General features: G+C 58.2%; 2 protein-coding genes across 2 annotated transcripts; both read left to right on the top strand.

Moving 5' to 3' along the window:
• Positions 1-558: 558 nt before the first annotated feature.
• Positions 559-5689, top strand: LOC308048962 (extracellular serine/threonine protein kinase FAM20C-like; the record flags this gene model as incomplete). Its single annotated transcript, XM_080358299.1, has 10 exons — positions 559-1037; positions 2477-2652; positions 2740-2818; positions 3319-3411; positions 3594-3709; positions 4015-4195; positions 4320-4429; positions 5077-5158; positions 5309-5368; positions 5455-5689. The coding sequence occupies 10 exons, from the start codon at positions 559-561 to the stop codon at positions 5687-5689; spliced, it is 1611 nt and encodes a 536-aa protein (XP_080214425.1).
• A 2708-nt stretch (positions 5690-8397) lies between these two features.
• SUN2 (Sad1 and UNC84 domain containing 2) lies at positions 8398-15234 on the top strand (the record flags this gene model as incomplete). The annotated part of the gene is made up of 17 exons (XM_080349169.1): positions 8398-8519; positions 9127-9299; positions 9450-9584; positions 9785-9880; positions 10059-10152; positions 10366-10436; positions 10688-10812; positions 11298-11528; positions 11611-11688; positions 11778-11821; positions 12271-12436; positions 12522-12749; positions 13763-13847; positions 13955-14070; positions 14254-14421; positions 14840-14932; positions 15037-15234. The coding sequence occupies 17 exons, from the start codon at positions 8398-8400 to the stop codon at positions 15148-15150; spliced, it is 2139 nt and encodes a 712-aa protein (XP_080205295.1). The 3' UTR covers positions 15151-15234.
• Positions 15235-18521: the final 3287 nt, after the last annotated feature.

Below are 18521 nucleotides of genomic sequence, written 5' to 3'. Positions count from 1 at the left end.
ATAAAATTGCTCTGGCTGAACAGCAGCGAGAAAACTCTCCTGGATTCTGAGTGTGTGGATATGATGGACACAGGTAATGGGTCTGTGTAGTGCTGAGCAGGGTGGGTGCTGAAGAGAGGAAGAACCACTGTAATGCCCTGCACACCCAAAAATGTTCTGCAGCCCCATGCAGGTAACAGCATGGAGGGATGGGACAGTACATGGGTTATCTTTGGCCATCGCTGTCCCTGAGCCAGCCCTGCAGCTATTGGTTTGGAACTTACCCTGTTCACTCTAACCTTGGGCGTGACAGCTCACCCCTTATCAGCACTGATAAACCCCACCAAAAGCTCCTGCCCCATCCCACTGCCAGCCCAGCAGCATCACCCCACAAGGTGACAGATCTTTCTTCCTCTGGCTTTTCCCTTGCACCAGTTGCTTTTTTTGCTGCGATGCTCTAAATTCAGGACCCTTTGCTCTTATTTTTCCACGGAGGAGAGAGGGGACCACAGCTGCATCAACTCTCTTTTAGCCCCGCAAGGGTGTCAACCCCTTGCTGAGCATCTCAAGTGAGGAAGAATGCGGTGCCGGCTGAAAACACTTTTCCAAAGGAAATTTAAAGACAGCCTCCTCGTTCTCCTGCTCCTGGCCCTCGTGGTGCACCTGACGATGGATCTGTCTCTCCCCACAGCCCGCAGACCCTGTGGCTGTGATGCAAAAGCAGCGAAAGGCTCAGAGATCCCTTCAGGCAGCACTGTGCTTGCTGGCTGCAAAAAGCTGAGCCTGAGAATCCTTCAGGATTTCAGTGGCAGCAACAGCTCCTTGGAGAAAAGCTCCCAGCTGCAGGGAGCAGGGCCACAAGCAAGGGATGGAGAGCTGGGGGCCCAGCTCCAGCACGGAGATGGAAGTCTGGGAAAGACTAAGGGATCAAAGCTGGCATCGCTCTTCAAGCATCCTCTTTACAACATCCCGATCCCAGAAGTGACGGAGAAAGACAAGTTGTTTGTTGTCAACCCCCTGGAGAAATTCAGCCTGCACAGCAGCAGGAGTGACGAATGGTGAGGAGCAAACTCAGCCCTGGCTTGCTTTTGGGGGATATGTAGGTTTGAGGGGACAAGTTGCAGGGACCAAACACATTGTTTCCCTGTGTAGACCAGCATCCCACCTCAGAGAAGCCTGAATTGCTGCAGGCGCTCTACTTGTGCCTCAAATCCTCCCTTAGCCCTGAATTTTTGGGCTTCTACCTGGGAACCTGTGGAACATGACAAAGCTGAAGGAGACTCTTGATTTATTCCTAGTACGATGTAGGATATGTTTTAGGTCATCTCCTCATCTCCTTTCCTTCCCCAATGTAGACTCTAGCCTTTGATCTCTCTAGATATACATATGAGGAAGTCCCCACTCCAGATCTCTAACCAGTTTTATCTCTTCTCCCAAAATGCTGGAGGTGTAGCTTAGCTCTAACCATGAAACCATTACCGTCCTGCATTTCGCAGGACACCGCCTGACCTCTTTAGGCTTGGCCGTATGGTGAACTCACTGCTGCCGACAGCCTATTTTTATCACTGGTCTACTAACCTCTAATTAGGAGGGAAGATATTAAAAGCTCCAGCGTCAATAACACGTAGCAGCTTCCTTATGGAAAGCACACCTTCCAAATGTGGTGACTGCTAAAAATGGTACAGAATAAAAGCTGATTTAAGAGACGGTTTTGACAAATGGGCACTTGCCTTGGCTCTGAGGACCACATCACCTACGGATAACCATGTGAGATGGGTCTGGTTTGATGAAATTGGGGCACAGTTTGCATTTTCCTAGAGAGAGAGGCATGGATTTGTGTTACAGACACCCCGAGCTGGACTGTCTCATTGCAGTGATGGTAGGAGCTGCTGCAGAGGGGGGTAGATACTCCCAGGAGCCCCCCTTGAATGCCAGCAAACCGCAAGTTTGCAAGAGGCACCGAGACAGAGATAGTGTGTGACAAAACCATCCAAGGGGAACTGGACATTGAGGGTAGGAGTTCAGGTCAGTGCTAGGGATGGCTGTAGGGGGAAGCCCCCACTCCACCACTGTTTTACGGACACGTGTGGCCCCAGCAAGCACACGGTGGGGGTATAGCCAGTGGTATTACTGGCAACTAATCCCTTAGGGAAATACACCAAGATGAGCTGCTCCAGCAGGGAAGAAAAAGGCACAGATGAGAGGAGGAGGATCAGCCTGGGGCTCTTCTGTGGGGGTTGCAAGGGAAGCCACCAGCCTCCTCCAGCCATGCCAGCAGGTCTCCCCACCCACGAGTGAGATCTGCCCAGGTGCCAGCAGCCCCAAGGAAGGCACATGGGGCAGGGGCTTTTGCCACCAACCAGGGCTTGAATTGGGCCTTCCCCCAGCCTCACCCACCATGCACCAGCTCCTGGGAAGGGCCTGGGGATGTGGGACCCGTCCCATCCCAACTAAACCTGTCGTTGTTGTTGGGGTGGTGGTGGCTGTTGGGCTGCAGGGTCAGCAGCAGTAAAGCCGAGACGCTCCTCCCGACAGGGAAGACGGCCTATGACACCTACCCTGCCTGGCTTAAATTCCACGTTGGCATCAACCGCTATGAGCTGTACCCCCGCCAGGACCCCCTGATGCCCATCCTCCTCCGGGACTTGGCCACACAGAGGATCGTCAGCTCAGGTACCACCTCCTTGCCTGCACCCTTGCCCGTAGCTCTGCCCTGCTGCTTGTTGCATGCCTTCCTCATGCCCATGTGCCCCCTTTCAGTCCAGAAGACCGGTGGGACCCAGCTCAAACTCATCATGACGTTCCCAAATTACGGCCAGGCCCTCTTCAAGCCCATGAAGTGAGTAGAGGTGGGGACAACCCCATATCCCATCTGTACGGCCCCATTAGGTGATGAGGAGCGGCCAGAAAAGACCACAGAGGGAGGAACAGTGAAATGTTTCGTGTGCTGCCTCACTTCGGCACCCTCCACCCTAAATGGGGATGATCGGGATGGTCCCCTTCCTCTCGCCTTCCCTAGTGATGCTTGCGGCAAGGTAGCTGCAGCTTGTGATGGGGTAGTGACCTCCAGTGGTGGAAAGAAGGTAGTCCAGGAAGGCCATGCAGTCCCACCCAGCCCATGAGGGCTTACCAGCCCTTGGGTTGGGAGCAGAGGGTGCATGGTGTCCTGGTTGGGGTTTTGGAGCCTCACCACCCAACCTAGAGCAACTGGAGGTGACTGAGTCTGACCACATGTCTGGTGGCACTGGGGACACAAGGCAAGGGCTGGTTTGGGGCAAAGCCTGCACTCAGGTTGACCCTGTCTGTGGCCATTTCCCCCACCTACCCCTCTCCTCCCAGGCAGACCCGGGACCAGGAGACCCCTGCTGATTTCTTCTACTTCTCAGATTTTGAGCGGCACAATGCAGAGATTGCAGCCTTCCACCTGGACAGGTGAGCGGCAGCTTTGCATTCAACTCTGCCCTCCCGCAACAGTGAAGTGGCAGAGAAATTGCTCCTTCATTCCTTCTCTTGGCCTCATTGCAAGGGATACCTCCACCTCATGGCAGTTTTAATAACTTGCTGTGAAAACCAGACAAGGTCATCAAGAAATGGTTCCAAGTTCTGTGTTTCAGGATCCTGGATTTCCGGCGAATCCCCCCAGTTTCTGGCCGTTTGGTCAATATAACAAAGGAGATTCGCGACATCACCACAGACAAGAAACTGGCCAAGACTTTCTTCATCTCCCCAGGTGAGCTTTCACGCTGACCATCCTCTCTTGTGGCCACCCACATGGAGCTCACCTGGAGCTGTCTGCCCCCGACCCAGCTCCCCATGCACCAGGACAAACTGTCCCTTTCGGGACTGCTCCAGCTCCCGTCAGGTCCCCTGATGTGGGGCTCTGCTCCTCAAGGCCTTCCTTGCCATTGCTTTCCTGGTGGCATGTGGCCATGGTGCATGAAGCATCATTGCCTGCCTTCCGGACCACCTTGCATGGCTGTATGAGGCTGACTGCCCTCCAGCTCTTCATCAGCCTTTGCTTTGTCCCCACGGCAGCTGGAAATGTCTGCTTCTACGGGGAGTGCTCCTACTACTGCTCCACCGAACATGCCCTCTGTGGCAAGCCGGACCAGCTGGAGGGCTCCATGGCCACCCTGCTGCCCGACAAGACGTTGGCCAAGCGCCGCTCCTGGCGCAGCCCCTGGCGCCGCTCCTACCACAAGAGCAGGAAGGCTGAGTGAGCTGGGACAAGGGGGACATGAAGGGAATGGGGATGTAAGGGAGTAGAGCTGTGGGATGGGAGGGGGCTGCCCCACAGCTGCTCTCACAGCCCCTTCCCTTGCCCTGGCTTTTGCCCACAGGTGGGAGCTGAACCCCAACTACTGTGCCCAGGTGCGAGAGACGCCGCCCTATGACAGGGGCCATCGCCTGCTTGACCTCATCGACTTGACAGTCCTCGATTTCCTTATGGGTGAGCCCCGCTGTGCTGGTACCATGGGCTGCATGAGCTCCTTGGGACGGCGCTCTGTGTCCCGTGGTACCACACACTGCGAGTTTTGTTGTACAAATCATTGCTCATGCTGCAGAGAGCTGTGCTCTTACCCAAAATGAAAGCCAAAGTCTGTGCAGTTCTGACACATTCTGGGCAGAAGCTGAAGGATGAGAGATGCTGGGGATATCCCAGCTAAACACCCTGGGCATGGGAAGCGTCTCCCATCAAGCTCCCACGTGTAGCCCCTGTGGAGCGAGGGCCAGTGATGATGCTCATGCTGCCTCTCCCCTCCCTGGGGCCTCTCCTTCTTCTCCGCCCTGTCCCCCCTCTTCTGACTTGGAGAGCTTCCCATCTCCTCATCTCCAGCCACCACAGCCATGCCTTTGCCATTACTTCTGCTCCATTTGCTGCTGTTGTCCCTCTGTGGCTTGGGAGCTGCTGGGGTGAGAAGGGACTTGGAGGCCCCATGCTTGCAGCTTGGGTGCCCTCCTCAGCTGTGGCCACCATACCATCCCTAGAGGTGTCCCCAGCCTCCCACTTTCAATCTGGCACCAGGAGGATGCTCCACATCCCCATTCGCACCTCCTGGGCCACCACTCAACAGCTGATTTGTTGCCTCACCACAGGCAACATGGACCGGCACCACTATGAGACCTTTGAGAAATTTGGGAATGACACTTTCCTGCTCCACCTGGACAATGGCCGTGGGTAAAGCAGGATGGGGGAAAACTATCCCAGCTAAGGGGAGGAGGGAGACCATGGGTCTCGCCAACTGTGGCCCAAAATGTACCCCTCACCGGGCTCTGAGTTGCAGGGTGATGCTGCCCTGACACTCACTGGCAGGTTTCTCCCCTCCAGTTTTGGCACACACTCACGTGATGAAATGTCCATCCTGGCCCCCCTCCAGCAGTGCTGCAGGTAAGGGGCTCCCGTCGCCCTTCTTGCGGATGGCCATTGGGAAGAGGGACCCCAGGCTGAGACCTCTCCCTCCTCATCTTTGGCAGCATCAAGAAGTCAACCTACCTGCGGCTGCAGCTGCTGGCCACCCAGCCCTACCGCCTGAGCGACCTGCTGCGGGAGGCGCTGGCCACCGACCCCCTGGCCCCTGTCCTGGCCGAGCCCCACCTGTGGGCACTGGACCGCCGCCTGGGGAAGGTGCTGGCAGTGGTGGAACACTGCCTGGCCGGGGCAGCCCAGCCGGACGAGGTGCTGGTGAATGACTTGAGGTCACGGGTGTGATGGGGGGTGGGTACCCTGCTGGATTGGGGTGTTTTGACACGCTGAGGGGGACCGGCATGGAGCTCTGACTCTGTGTAGCGTCAGCTTTCAGTGGTGCTGGAGCCAGCGACGCCATGCACCAGGAAAGAAGGCTGTAAGGATAGCAAGGACGTGGAGGGTATTTAAATAAAAAGGTTGGCCTAGTGAAGGAGACGCGAGCTGAGTTCTCCCCTACTCAGGCTGTTTTCCCAGCCCTGGCCTGTCCTTGCATGCCTGGATGCGTCACTTCAGCCCTCCAAAGCCTTTTAGGAAAGGGTAGGGATTTTTCCTGCCTTTCCCCAGCAAGAGCTGCCAAACTCTAGCAGTTGGCAAGTTCCTTATGCCCTCCCCACCCCAAGCACAGCAATGCCCTGGTGACCCCCAAAAAGAGAGCTGAGGCTCCCCGCTGCTGTGGGGAAACTGAGGCACAAGCTCCCAGGCACTTGCCACTTATCCCTGCCTCGCTTTTCCCACACCCACCCGAAAACCCTCACAGGTCTGGCATCACCACCTCTGTTGCAGCACTGGGGGTGCAGCAAGGGGGACTGGCCCCACTCCCCCCCCAGTACCTCACCAGTTTCCCTGGGAACTGCTGCTGACTCCCTCTCTGCCCAAAAAAATGGCTCTTGGGAGGGGACAGATTGACCCAGGGCCGCGCACCCTATTTAGTGCCTGGTGGCTCAGCACCCAGCTTATCCCCTGAGCCTCCCAGGGGGGTTAATCCGCAGTAGGTTTACGTCAGCCAGGGCAGGTGCCACAGCCACGGCCACCACCAGTGTCCCCATGGCAGCACATGGGGTTGGCATCAGCATGGCCAGAGATAAAGGTGCCGGCGGGGAGGAGAGATGTCCTCTGGCTGGGCTGGTGACTCACGGATCGATGGGAAGCCGCAGGAAAGGGTGAAAAAGGGCAGCTGGCACAGTAGGAGATGGAGCTGCCCTGGAAAAGCCAGGCGGAGATTTTGGCTGGAATGAAAAATGAGCTCAAAGGGAGAGAAAAAAAAAAAGAGACAAAGAGGATCTGTCTGCATTACACAACGGGCATGGGGACTCTGAATTGGGGTTTGTTGCAGTGTGCCCCCCCCAAAGCTGGCAGCACATCCTCCTGCTGCTGCCCCAGCTTTGCACCAAACCCCAGCATGGTGAGGAAAAGGTTTCAGGGCTGTTTTGCAACAGGTTACTCCCCTTCTGCCGGCTTCGTGTTTTTGTAACCCTTTCTATAAATGCATTTTTGCTGCCGTACTCAAAGCCAGCAGGGCCTTTCCTGCCCTGTGCCCCATGGATGTGGCCCCACAACCATGTCCGGACACAGGCAGCTGATTCTCCCCTCAGACAAATCTTTTTCCGAGGCACCATCAGATTTAGAAATCAGGACGTGGGAGGGTGGCTGTTTTCTCAGCATGGCAAGTTTGCACAAGGTCCTGGCTGTGCTGCCGCAGAGCGTTCAAGGTCCCACGGGAGCAGCCAGGTTTGGCTCGCACCCCTCTGCCGAGCCGGCCCAGCCACCGGGGTGGAGAGAGGGATGTAAATGGGGTGTCTGAGGCCACGGGCCCATGGAGCAGTAGAACCCGCCTGCCCGGTCAAGGCGGCATGAGCACACAGGCGTCGAGCGGGGCTGCCCGCGCCACGGGGACAGATTCGGCTGTGGCAGCTGCTGCCTGGGGGTGCTGGGTGTTTCCCACCCGGCCAGGGCTGGCAAACCGGCCACCCCAGCAAAACCGAAATGGTGCTGGTGTGCACCCCCCATTTTGGGCCAGCATCACCCATAGGGCCTGCTAGGGGGGGCTGCCCTTGCCTGGCAGTGTGGGTGGCTGTGGCCCCTGGTGGGCACGGGTGGGGGAAGCCCACATGGGGGCTGAGGCGTTTGGTGACCCATGGTCAGCCAGGGGGTGGGGCTGGACCCTCCCCATCACCGCCTCCAAATTATGATGATAATAGTAAAATAAAGTATAACAATAATATTTCCATAACGATGATAACAATATTACAATAGTAATAGTAGTAGTAGTAATAATAATAATAATAATGACAACAACAATAATAATAATAATAATAATGGGGGTATGGAAGAGACCCCTACGGGGGGTGGGGGCCCCCTCGCGGTGGCGGCGGCGCGCGCGCGCGGTGCAGCGGGGCGGGGCGGCGGCGGGGGGGGGAACCGGGGGGGGCGGGGGTGGCGGCCGCCTTCCCTTGCAAAACAAAAGGGAGCGGAGCGGCGGCAGCCCGGAGGGTCCGCGGGGGTTTCGCTCCTTCTCTGCGCGGTTCGCCGGTGGGTTTGCGTGGGGCGCGGGCACGGCGGGTTTGCGGGGGGGTTGGACGAGGGGGAGTTGCGGGTGGGTGGGCCGGCTCGTGCAGGGGGTCCGGTGGGGCAGCGGCTCCGTGCTCGGGTGGGTGCTGGCGTGGGTGGCCCGTGGGAGAGGAGAGGAAAGGAAAGAGGTTTTTAACCCTGTAAAGGGAGGCGGCCGCGCTGGCGGCGTGGGGGCGGCGGCTCCATCCCGGCCCAGTCCCGCAGCAGGTGCCCTTCGGCGGGCTCGGAGCACCCCCGGCCGCAACGGGCACCCCCACGGCCGCCTGCGCGGGGGTTCGGTGTGTGCCGGGCCCCTGCTGCAGGTGGGCTACCTGCCGCCGACACTTTCCTCTCTCCCGGACCCCCCAGGTGAACCGTGACCCCCCCCGCCCCGTGTCACCACCATGTCCCGCCGCAGCCAGCGCCTCGTCACCACTCGCTATTACCCTGAGGACGACGATGCCACGACCAGCAGCAGCTCCCTGCTGGGGGGGCAGCAGCTCCCCTTCAAGGAGAGCAGTGGCAGGTTAGTGGGATGCAGGGGCGGGCGGGGAACCTCCTCCCAAACGTGGCCGGGACGCTCCATCCCACACCAAGGACCAGGTGCTTTCCTGGGGTGGGGCATCAAAGCAGCTTGCAGAAGGGAACATGACAGCGAGCTTGCTGCGTTTCGGCATGGCTGCCGGCCACCTTGGCACCGGCTGTGCCCCCGCTCTGGCAAAAGCCCCGTACTCCCGGCCCTGGCACCGCTGTGCCCCCCGTGCCCCAGCGCAGGAGGCCAGCGCGGGCGGCTCGGGGTGGCTCTGTGCCCCCTCCCCGCCGCTGCCACCGCCTGCAGCTCGATGGCGGGAGGGAGGGAGGGAGGTGCTGCGAGTGCCGGGCCGGAAAACCGCAGCGGTGCGAGCGGAAGCGGTGCCGGCAGCTGCCCGGGGACGCGCGGGAAGGCCTTTTGCAAAGCAGTGGTTGCACCTTCCGAAACCTGTCACCGTCCGGTACGGTGGGGGTGGGGCAGAAGGAAGTGGTGCTGGACAAGGGTTTGGGGTGAATTCCCCACTTCTCCCCCGTGGGTGCACTGTGACAGCTCCCACTGTGTAAGCACACATGGCTGATGAGCCCGTTCTCACCCCGGGCAGGACAATCAGGAGGAAGTCGAGCAGCACCAAGCGCCTCTCTCCTGCCCCCAGCACCCAAACCTCCTACTACAGCGAGTCCGTGATGAGCGAGTCCTACCTGGGAGGCAGCCGGGGCCTCGCCGCCCTGGGCAGCTCCATGCTGGACGATGCCCTGGACAGCAGCACATACTGGGGTGAGCCCTCCCTCCCTCTCATGGCATCTGGGGACCTCCCTGGTCACCGAAGGGGCATTGGGACTGCCACCCAAGCCAGCTGGCTGGGTTAGCCCCATGTGCGGATGGTGGTAGGTGGTTTCTCAGGGGGACTCTCTGTTTTGGGGGCAGGCGGGGAGCTCTCCAGCAGGAGAAGAAGAGGCACAGGGGACACTGAATCCAGTAAGATCAACGGGCTGCTGGAGAGCAAGACATATGACACTTACGCCTCTTCATCTGGGTACTCCTCAGAAGATGACTACAATGGTAAGGACTCACTAGCCTCTCTGTGGTGACAGGGATGCTTGGAGAGGTCTCCCGAAGGGGACCAGCCCGGGGCCTGGCTGTGCCCAGGGTGCTGCCAGCGCCCCCTGCATGCCACCTCCTGTGCACAGCCTTTGCCCTGCGTGACGCACAGGGACGCAGGCTCTGTTTTTTGACTTAATGCCTCACTTCTTTTTTTCCAGGTCACTTTTACTCAGGCCAGAGTAGCTCCGGGTCGGGGCTGAGGACCGCAGCGTCCCGGGTGGGCTCCTTCCTCTGGCATGTGTTCACCTCCCCGGGTGAGTGGGGGGCCTGCTGGGGGGTTTCTAGCAGCACCTTTCTTCCTCACCAGCATCTCCCCTCCCCACACGCTGTGTGTGCTGGTCCCTGGTTGGGTGGAGGAGTGGGAGAGTCCTCGGGGACAGAGGGGACATGTCTGGCGGGACCCTGCCTGAGGCTCAGTTTCTGTCCCGGCAGTTCGGTTCGTGGGGTGGCTGTTCTCAGGGCTGGCAGCTGCCTGGCATCGCCTGACCGGCACAGCTCCCCGCCTGGGCAGCGTCCCCTTCTCCAGGTGAGCGGCGTGGTGGGACAGCAGTATGGGGGAGGCGTGGGGAACACCCGCAGGACCCCGGAGAGGGGGTGCCCTGCAGACCCTGGCATGCGTGGGGTGGGCATCTTGTGCCAAGGCCCAGCTGGGCTTTGCTTTCCCCCTGGCCCCCATCCAGAGAAGTGCTGTGGTGAGGGAAGGTGGCTACTGTCCTTCAGGCACCTCTTTCATCTCCAGGCGCTACCCATGGGTGAAGAGGTCCCTGCTTCTGCTCCTTCTTCTCCTGCTCCTTGCTGCTGCTGCCTATGGTAAGTCAACCCAGCTCAATCTGTTGCCTGAGATCTGGGGCAGCACAGAGCATCCCTCTGATGTACCTGGGGGATAGGATGGCCCTGAGCTCGTGATTCCTGGTACCCTGGTGCACCCCCACCCCTGCACTAGGTCCTCCTGGTAACCCCAAGCCATGCTGGTGGCTGAGCCCCTGCACATCCACCCTGTCCCCTGCTACAGCCCATTACTGGCCTGCCATTTTAACTATCTCATTCCCTTGCATGTCCAGGAGCTTGGTACTTCTACCCATATGGGCTGTCGACGCTCAGCCTCCCTGCCTTCCCGTGGTGGGGAGCAGGAAAGCTTTCCTCCTCTGATGTGCCTGGGACAGGGGACCTGACTGCGCTGGACCAGGTAAGCCTTGGGGAAGGGACATTGGGGGCCCAGGTTGGGTGGGTGCCTTGCAGGGAGAATCAGGACAGCGTGGTCCGTGGCTGAAGGGGACCTTCCAGCCAATGGGGAAGTTTGTCTGGGTTTGGCTCCAGAAGGATGCTCTGGCCAGCTCTCCCTTTTCTGGATGGAAGGAGCTCCCATCGATCCTGTGAAAAGGGGCAGGAGGGACCAGCAGATGCTGGGGTGGAGAATGAGGCAGATGGTGGCTCCAGGCTGGTGGAAATGGCTTCTTCAGCTGTGGCCATCTTGCTCTCAGGGTGTCCCAGAGATGGAGCAGGGGTAACATCTGCCCTCTCCAGGGATGCAGCAGATTAATAAGATGTCACTGACTCTGAGGACCGGGTAGCCTGGATCTCCTCTCACAGGGGTCCCTGTGGAGCAGCTGCCCCCGTGAGGGTCTGTACCCCACCACGGGGCTGCATTGCACCCTGCCTTTGTCTCTGCAGGGGCTGCGGGGTGAGCACCGGCTCCTGGCTCGCTTCCAGGCCCTGGAGAAGCGCTTCGAGGCGCTGGAGGCCGAGGTGTCGCGGTGGGAGCTGCAGCGGGGGGCGGCAGCAGTGGTGGCAGGGGGAGAGCCACCCCCTGGGGATGTCCTGGCGCTGCTGGAGGGGCTGATGAGCCGCCGGGACACAGGGCTGAAGGAGCAACTCCGCAGTGACATGACCAGCCACCTCCAGGTGAGGGGTGTGGGGGGCACACGGGGAGATGGGGAAATGTGGGGCTGGGGTCTCACATTCTCCCCTGTTCCTCACCCCACAGGGTGAGCTGGCCGCCCTCCGAGCACAGGTGCAGAGGGATTTAGATGGGCGCCTGGGGAAGATGACACAAGCCTCTCAGGTAAGGGGACAAGCATGCGGTGGTACCCAGGTGGTACCCATCCTCACCACTGGCTTCACGGTTCTCAACCCTTCTCCTTCTCCTGGCAGGAGATGGAGGCACGGTTGCTGGAGCTGAACTCAGAATGGCAGAGGTAATGCTGGCTGTCTGGGCAGAGCCTTTGTTAGGGACAGACAGTAGCAGGGTGAAATCCCTACAGCTGGGCTTGGGGAGGGGTTTCCAGGTCTGGTTTGCTTGGGGTGAAAGAGGCCGAGATGCTCAGTCTTGGGGGAGAAAAGACAGATGGATATGTGGATATCTTGGCAAGAAAGCACCCTGGCTGGTAGAAGGGTTCAAAGGGCAGCGGCAGAAAATGACCTTCACCACTGTTTTTTGCATTGCTGTGGCCCTTCAGCCGAGGGGTGAGCTGGGGATGCTCTCCCACAGGATGCAGTGGAAGAGGTCATTGCTGCAGGAATTGAAACCATTTTAGGCTGGAGATGGGGCTGAGCATAGGTGATGTGGGATGAACCTCCTTCCCCAGTCTGCAGAAGGCAGCTGGGACTGGTGGTGTGAGGCTTTGCTGCCTTTCTCTCGGCACAGCTCGGCGCAGGAGAGCCTGCGAGGGAGCTTCCAGCGGGAGGTGGGCAAGCTGGAGCAGGAGGTGGCGGCACTGAGGAGGGAGCTGGCGGGCCTCAGGTCGGACCAGGAGGTGATGGGGAAGCACCTGGAGGGGATGCTGGAGCAGCTGAAGGCCGTGCGGGCTGATGTGAGTCCCTGGTCCCCACCCTGTTTGTCAGAGGGAGACGTGAGAGTCCCTGCCCCAGGACTGAGCTCTGTCCCCATCGTTTCAGTTGGAAGCACAGTTCCCGACATGGGTCAGTCGGTTCCTGTTGCAGTCCCAACGGGATGGCACCGCTGGCTTCATTCTCCAGCGGGAAGACTTGCAAGCAGAGCTCCAGGCCCTGGAGAGCAAGATCCTGGCTAAAGTCTTGGAAGACAGGAGGCTGTCAGCACGGGATGCTCAGGCCGGTATCGGAGTAGCCCTGCGACAAGGGGGAGCCACGGGGGTGACAGAGGAGGTGAGTGCTGGCCTGAGCCCCAGGGACATGATGGTGACAGCAGGTGTGGGATCAGGGTGTGTGTCCCATTGTGTGTGTACGGGGCAGGTGACACGTGCCTGGCAGACAGCAGAGCTGTGGGGACAGCTCTTACAGCTGGGACATTGATCCTGGGCTCACGTCTCACCAGGCAAAAGCATTCTTGGAACTCATCCATTCCTTCTCTGCCACCAGCCTCCCCTGGGCTGCGGCCCTGCCCTGGAAGGGGTTGCAAGTGGTTACATCCACAGTCCTGCGAGGCTCTTGTTGGCTTAAAATCTAAATTTCTGCTCATGCGTCTTTCACCCAGAAGGTGGGGCAGGTGCCAGCAAGGTTTCCATGAGCTGAGTGTTTTGCTTAACTGTGTCCTCAGCAGCGCCACTGAGTCACTCAGGGCAAAGCATTTCAGCAGAATGACACCAAGGGAAAAAATGAGCCTGCTTGCTTTGGAAAAAGTTGTTGGCAGTTCCCTGGGGAGGTAGCAGAGGGAGGGATTAGGCTGGTATTAGCAGTCCCCACAGTCTGCACATGCCACAAAGTTTTGACCTAGAGTGGTGCTGCAGGGTCCCAGCTCCTGGGGCTGGGTTTGTCTCCAGAGGGATGCTCTGGCCAGCCCTCTGTTTTCTCCTCCCACTGATCCTGCAAGATGGGGCAGGAGGGACCAGCAGATCCTGGAGAGGACTGGGTGGCATGTCAGGTTGTGTCTGGTCCCTGCTGGGGGTACCCCTTCTCCCCAGAGGGTCAGCCCCTCTTTTGGGATGGGGACAGGCAAGGCCAGTGTGTCTGGGTACTGCCCCTTGGTTGCACAGCTCCTCTCGTCTGGGCTATTTTTAGCAACCTCTAACAAGGCTTCTCAACCAATTGTGTGTCCTCTCATTTTTGCCATGGTGATTCATCCCCCGGCTGTTTTGTGGGAAGTCTGTTCCCAGGCGGGTTTGGGGCAGGACACCCGCCCCGGCCCTTCACTGCTCTTGTCCCCTCTGCTCCCACTGCAGCAAGTGCACCTCATTGTGGACCAGGCCCTGAAGCGCTTCAGCGAGGACCGCGTGGGGATGGTTGACTACGCCCTGGAGTCAGCAGGTAGGTGGTGGGGGCTCTCAGCTGCCCAGGATGAGCCAGCTGTCCTGGGGAGGGGACCGCAGGGTGCTGTGTGCAGCTTACGAGCTGCCGTCCCTTCTCTATCCCAGGGGCCAGCGTCATCAACACTCGCTGCTCGGAAACCTACGAGACACGGACGGCACTGCTGAGCTTGTTCGGCATCCCCCTGTGGTACCACTCGCAGTCCCCCCGTGTCATCCTGCAGGTGAGCACCCTTGGGGCAAGACCCCACTGAGGGGGAGGATGGTCCAGGCTGCTTCTCATGTGAGTTTGGTGGGTTTTATTGGGCCCCTGCTGTCACTCCCAGCAAGCGGCCAGGCTGCTGTTTTGGGGGGAGAACAGCAGTACTGGTGGTGATAACGTTGGTGTCTCGCTCCTGCGCTCGTAGCCAGATGTCAACCCTGGGAACTGCTGGGCGTTTCGCGGGTCCCAGGGCTTTGCCGTCATCCGCCTCTCCAGCATCATCCGCCCCACAGCTGTGACATTGGAGCACATCCCAAAAGCGCTCTCACCCCAGGGGACCATCCCCAGCGCCCCCAAGGACTTCGCTGTCTACGTGAGTGCCCTCGCCCGGACCCGGGAGGAGAAGGGCTACATGTTGGGAGGGTGCTGTGGTGAAGGGCACAGGACAGGAAGGCTAGTGAGCCCCATACCTGGCATGCACCTGTGGGGTGCTCTGGGGGGTGGGTGTTAGCCTGAAGAGGGCGAGGAAGCAGTATGAGGAGAGGAGAGGGGTTTCGGGAAGGATTTTGGGGAATATCCATGGGAAGGGCATAATTCTCCATTTTCGCCCTTCATCCCTCCCCACTGGCCCCTGACCCCATTTGTCTCTTTTGGCCTGGAAGAGCAGGAGCAGGGGCCAAAGTGCGCTTGTGTCTCCACCTCCCTCTCCCATCCTGGGTGTCCTCTTCAACTCTGGTTCTCCCTCTCTGACCATCCTGGTTCTCACTTTCTGCCTCCCTGCTGCCCCATAGGGCTTGAAGGAGGAGGGAGAGGAGGAGGGACTTCTCCTGGGGCAGTTCACCTACAACCATGATGGCAACCCCATCCAAACATTTTACTTGGAGGTAAGCGCTTTGCCCTTGGAGCACCTGACACCAAGAAGACAATGAGGCATCTGGGGTCTCTGAGCCCTCAAGAGCTCAGGTTTGTTCTTCCTCCTCTCCCCAAGGGTGATGCCATAGGCGCGTACCAGCTGGTGGAGCTCCGGGTGCTGAGCAATTGGGGCCACCCCGAATACACCTGCATCTACCGCTTCCGCGTGCATGGAGAGCCGGTGCACTGATCCCCGGCTCCCACGTGAGATGAGGATGGTGCCAGGCTGAGAGCAGGAGGAGATTCGTCTGGCTTGCTGCTTCGCACATAAAAATCCCGGGGTGTACCAGCAGCCGCCCTGGGGAGATGCTCCCCTCTGGGAGGAAGAGCTGGTGTTTAAGGGGCGAGGCTTTCACTCTTCCAAGGACCGGGGTGGCGAGGCAAGAGCATCCTACGTGGGTCCTAGCGCAGCCTGGCTTGTTTTCAGTGCGTATTGGACATTTTTAACTTTTTAAGCTAATTTTTTTATTGGGTCTGCGCAGCCCCCAGTCCCCATTACCCTGCTCCTCTCTGATGGCGTGCCTAGCGTGGCCAGGGCTTGGGAAAGGGGTGTGTAGTTTTGTGATGTGCTTCACGCAGGCTTGAGCGCAACACGGTGCACGGGACCGTGGTGACCGGCTTGGTGCTGCCAGAGTAGGTGGGAGCCGACACGGCCACCAAGTCTCTCCCCTCCATGCACGAGGTCATTTCTCCTCCCTTGGTGTTGGTGATGTAAAGATCTCCAGACCTTCGATGCTGGGTTGGCAGGAGGGAAATAAGACAGTATTACTGAAGTATTAACATAAAAGTAACAGTTTGAGGCAGCAGGAGGGGAGAAATTCAGCAGCCATTGGTGACGGAGCCTGCCCCAGTGCTGCTGTCCATCCGCTTGAGCCCTTCTGCTGGTGGCTGTGTTGGGTCTTGATGATGCCTTTGGCCTACCCATGTTAAGCTTGACAATGCTATTGAAAACTACTGTTGCCTGCTTCTCCTTTTGGGTTTGTTCTAATGGGGTTGTTTTGTTTTGGGGTTGTTTTGGTTTTTTTTGGGGTGTGGGGAGGGGAGTGTTTTCCTGTTGAGATGTTGAGGATTTTTTTGTTGTTGTTGTTTTTTGTTTTTTGTAGTAACAAAGGAAAAAAAATACTTTTTCCATGTAATTTCTACTTAACCAGAGAATGTTACGTGGTGCCGCTTGGGTGAGTAGCTTAGATGCAGAGAGGGCTAGAGCTTTGTTTAGTAGGAGAATAGTGCACATGCACAGTAAGATAAGCTAGAACGAGATGAGCGGAGCTCTTAAATACAAGCTTTGGGTTGTCAGTGGCGTGGTGGTTGGACCTGGGAGACAAGGTCCTCTGTGGACTGCTGCTTGGCAGGGTGCTGGCGGCACTGCTGCCCTCCTTGCTCCGGAGATGTTCTCCGAGACTGCAGCGTGTGGCTGTGGCCTGTCACCCGTGGCTGCACCGGTGCACGAGTGACTGTTCACAGCGAGTGGGAGCTGCTGCTCTGCACGGCTGTCTCTGTGCCTGGGTGGTCTCTGGGGTGGGAGATGGGGCAGTCACAGGGGTTACTGGTGCAGGTGTGCTGCTGCTGCACCTCAGGGTGGTGGCAGCAGGGCCTCCCCCACCTGCAGCGCTCAGGGCTGCCTCTGTCACCTCCCGGTGCCCTGTGGCAGATGGCTGGTGCGGGCTGGCCTCCTTTCTTTTGGAAGTGCTCCCTTTTCCTCTCTGTGTTTGCTCAGCCTTGGCTGCAAAGGGCTGTGGTGGAGCAGGACAAGGAGTTCTGCCTGCATCGGGCATGTAAATCCTGCCTGTGCCCTGCATGTGATGGGGGAGCTGTGGCAGGGGACCACAGGAAGGATGCACAGGGACCTTCACCGAGCTGAGGAGTACCAGGGCCATCTGGCCACTCCACCTCCTGGCTGCTTGCAGCACACAATGAGTTTGGCTTATGTTCTTGGACAGTGTTTACGACCTCCACATTTGTCTTGTGTTTTGTTGAAAGAAAAGCTAAAGGGCTGGTGTTTAACATTTCAGCCCTGTCTGATGCTGGCATCATCTGTAAGCACTGGGGCAGCACCCCAAATCCAGCCCTGCTCCGGTCTTCTCTGTTTGAAGTGCTGCAGGGTGAGGGGTGTAGAGGAGGGGAAAGGGCTGAAGAAGCATCTCCCTTCACCATGCCCTGATGGGTGCTGGGCAGCAGGGCCAAGCCCTGCACCCCTCTGTGCCAGCCCAAAGGGCTCAGGGCGATGGTGGTGTGTCCCTTCTGGACAGGTCTCCTCCCTTCCAGCAAGGGAAGTGACTTTGAAGGGTGCAGCCCCATCTCTGACAAGTTAAAATTACCCCGTGCAGCCCCCTGCAGAGCTGGGAGGCCCTGCTGCTGGGAGAAAGCAGACCCACAGCCAGATCCAGGGAGGATAAATTCTCTCCTCTATTGAGCATAGTCTTAATTCTTGGCATCTGCTGCCAAAGTTATTTTAAACTTGTCTGCAGCTGCCTGCTTGCCTTGGAGTCATGTCTGTGAGTGCCCTGCGTGCACAGAGTTGTGCTTTATGAATGCCTAGACCTGTCCTGGGCTCGGCAGAGCAGCTCCTGTATTTAATTGAATGAGAAACAGAAAGCAGAGATGGAGCTCTCCCCTTTCCCCAGGGGTCTTCTGGTACCTGGAGCAAATGCTGTAACCACGAGTTTGGAAAACCCCTTTTCTTACCTCCCTTCTGGCTCCCTGGTCTCTGGGCTGGGCTGTTGGGTCTTTGCCCAAGAATAAACAGTTTCATGGTAAATCAGGCATGCTGGTGAGAAGTGGGGAACAGGGGGAACCTCTTTTCCAGGGAATGGAGCTGGAGCAGGGTCTCTGCTCCTTCCAAGGGGGGTGTTAACCACAGGTTCTGGTGTAGGGAGCATATGGCTTTATAGGGCAAGCCTTACTGGTCCTTTAGAGATGAAAATAACACTCTTCTGGGGTAAAACCCCCTGGAGCCACCAGGGAGAGGTCACCCCTGGGGTTTACACCCTTCTCCAGGGGCTAGTGCTGGTTTTAGAGGCCTCCTTGCCATGCTGCCAGGGGGACGTGCTGAGGCTACCTGCAGCCCAAGCACAGGGGCCCAGGCAGCTGCCTGCGCCAGCAGCAGCTCACAGCGTTCTGTGGCGTTTTCCCAAGCTGCAAAGGAAAAGAGGGCACTTAACTGCTGCTTCAGCACCGTGCATCTCCGCCCAGGGATATTTAATCCCAGTGCTGATGCAGAAGGTGAAGCTGGTGAGGCAGGAGAAATGCAAAACAGCTGTCAGAGCAGATTTCCCTTACTTACTCTATTTCCCTCTTCTATTCTCCCTCCTCGTCAGTTTGCCCCATACGTGTGTTACGAATTAGCCCTGCAGAAACAGACGGTTACAGGCAGGAGATGAGTTTGTATTTGATGCTGTAGCCTGTTGCAAATGCTGCACCGTTTTGTTCATTTTATTTTTTAATCAACAGATTGTAATTTATGCCTATGCAAGAAAAAAAAAAAGACCAAGACAAATAAATTATATCAAAACTGCTGTGTTCTGGGTGCATTGCAGGGGTGTTTGCTGGTGGGAACAATAC

This window comes from Nesoenas mayeri, assembly GCF_963082525.1.
Source record: "Nesoenas mayeri genome assembly, chromosome: 1".
In the NCBI taxonomy this organism is placed as follows: domain Eukaryota; kingdom Metazoa; phylum Chordata; class Aves; order Columbiformes; family Columbidae; genus Nesoenas; species Nesoenas mayeri.
This window is presented reverse-complemented; position numbering and strand designations above follow the sequence as displayed.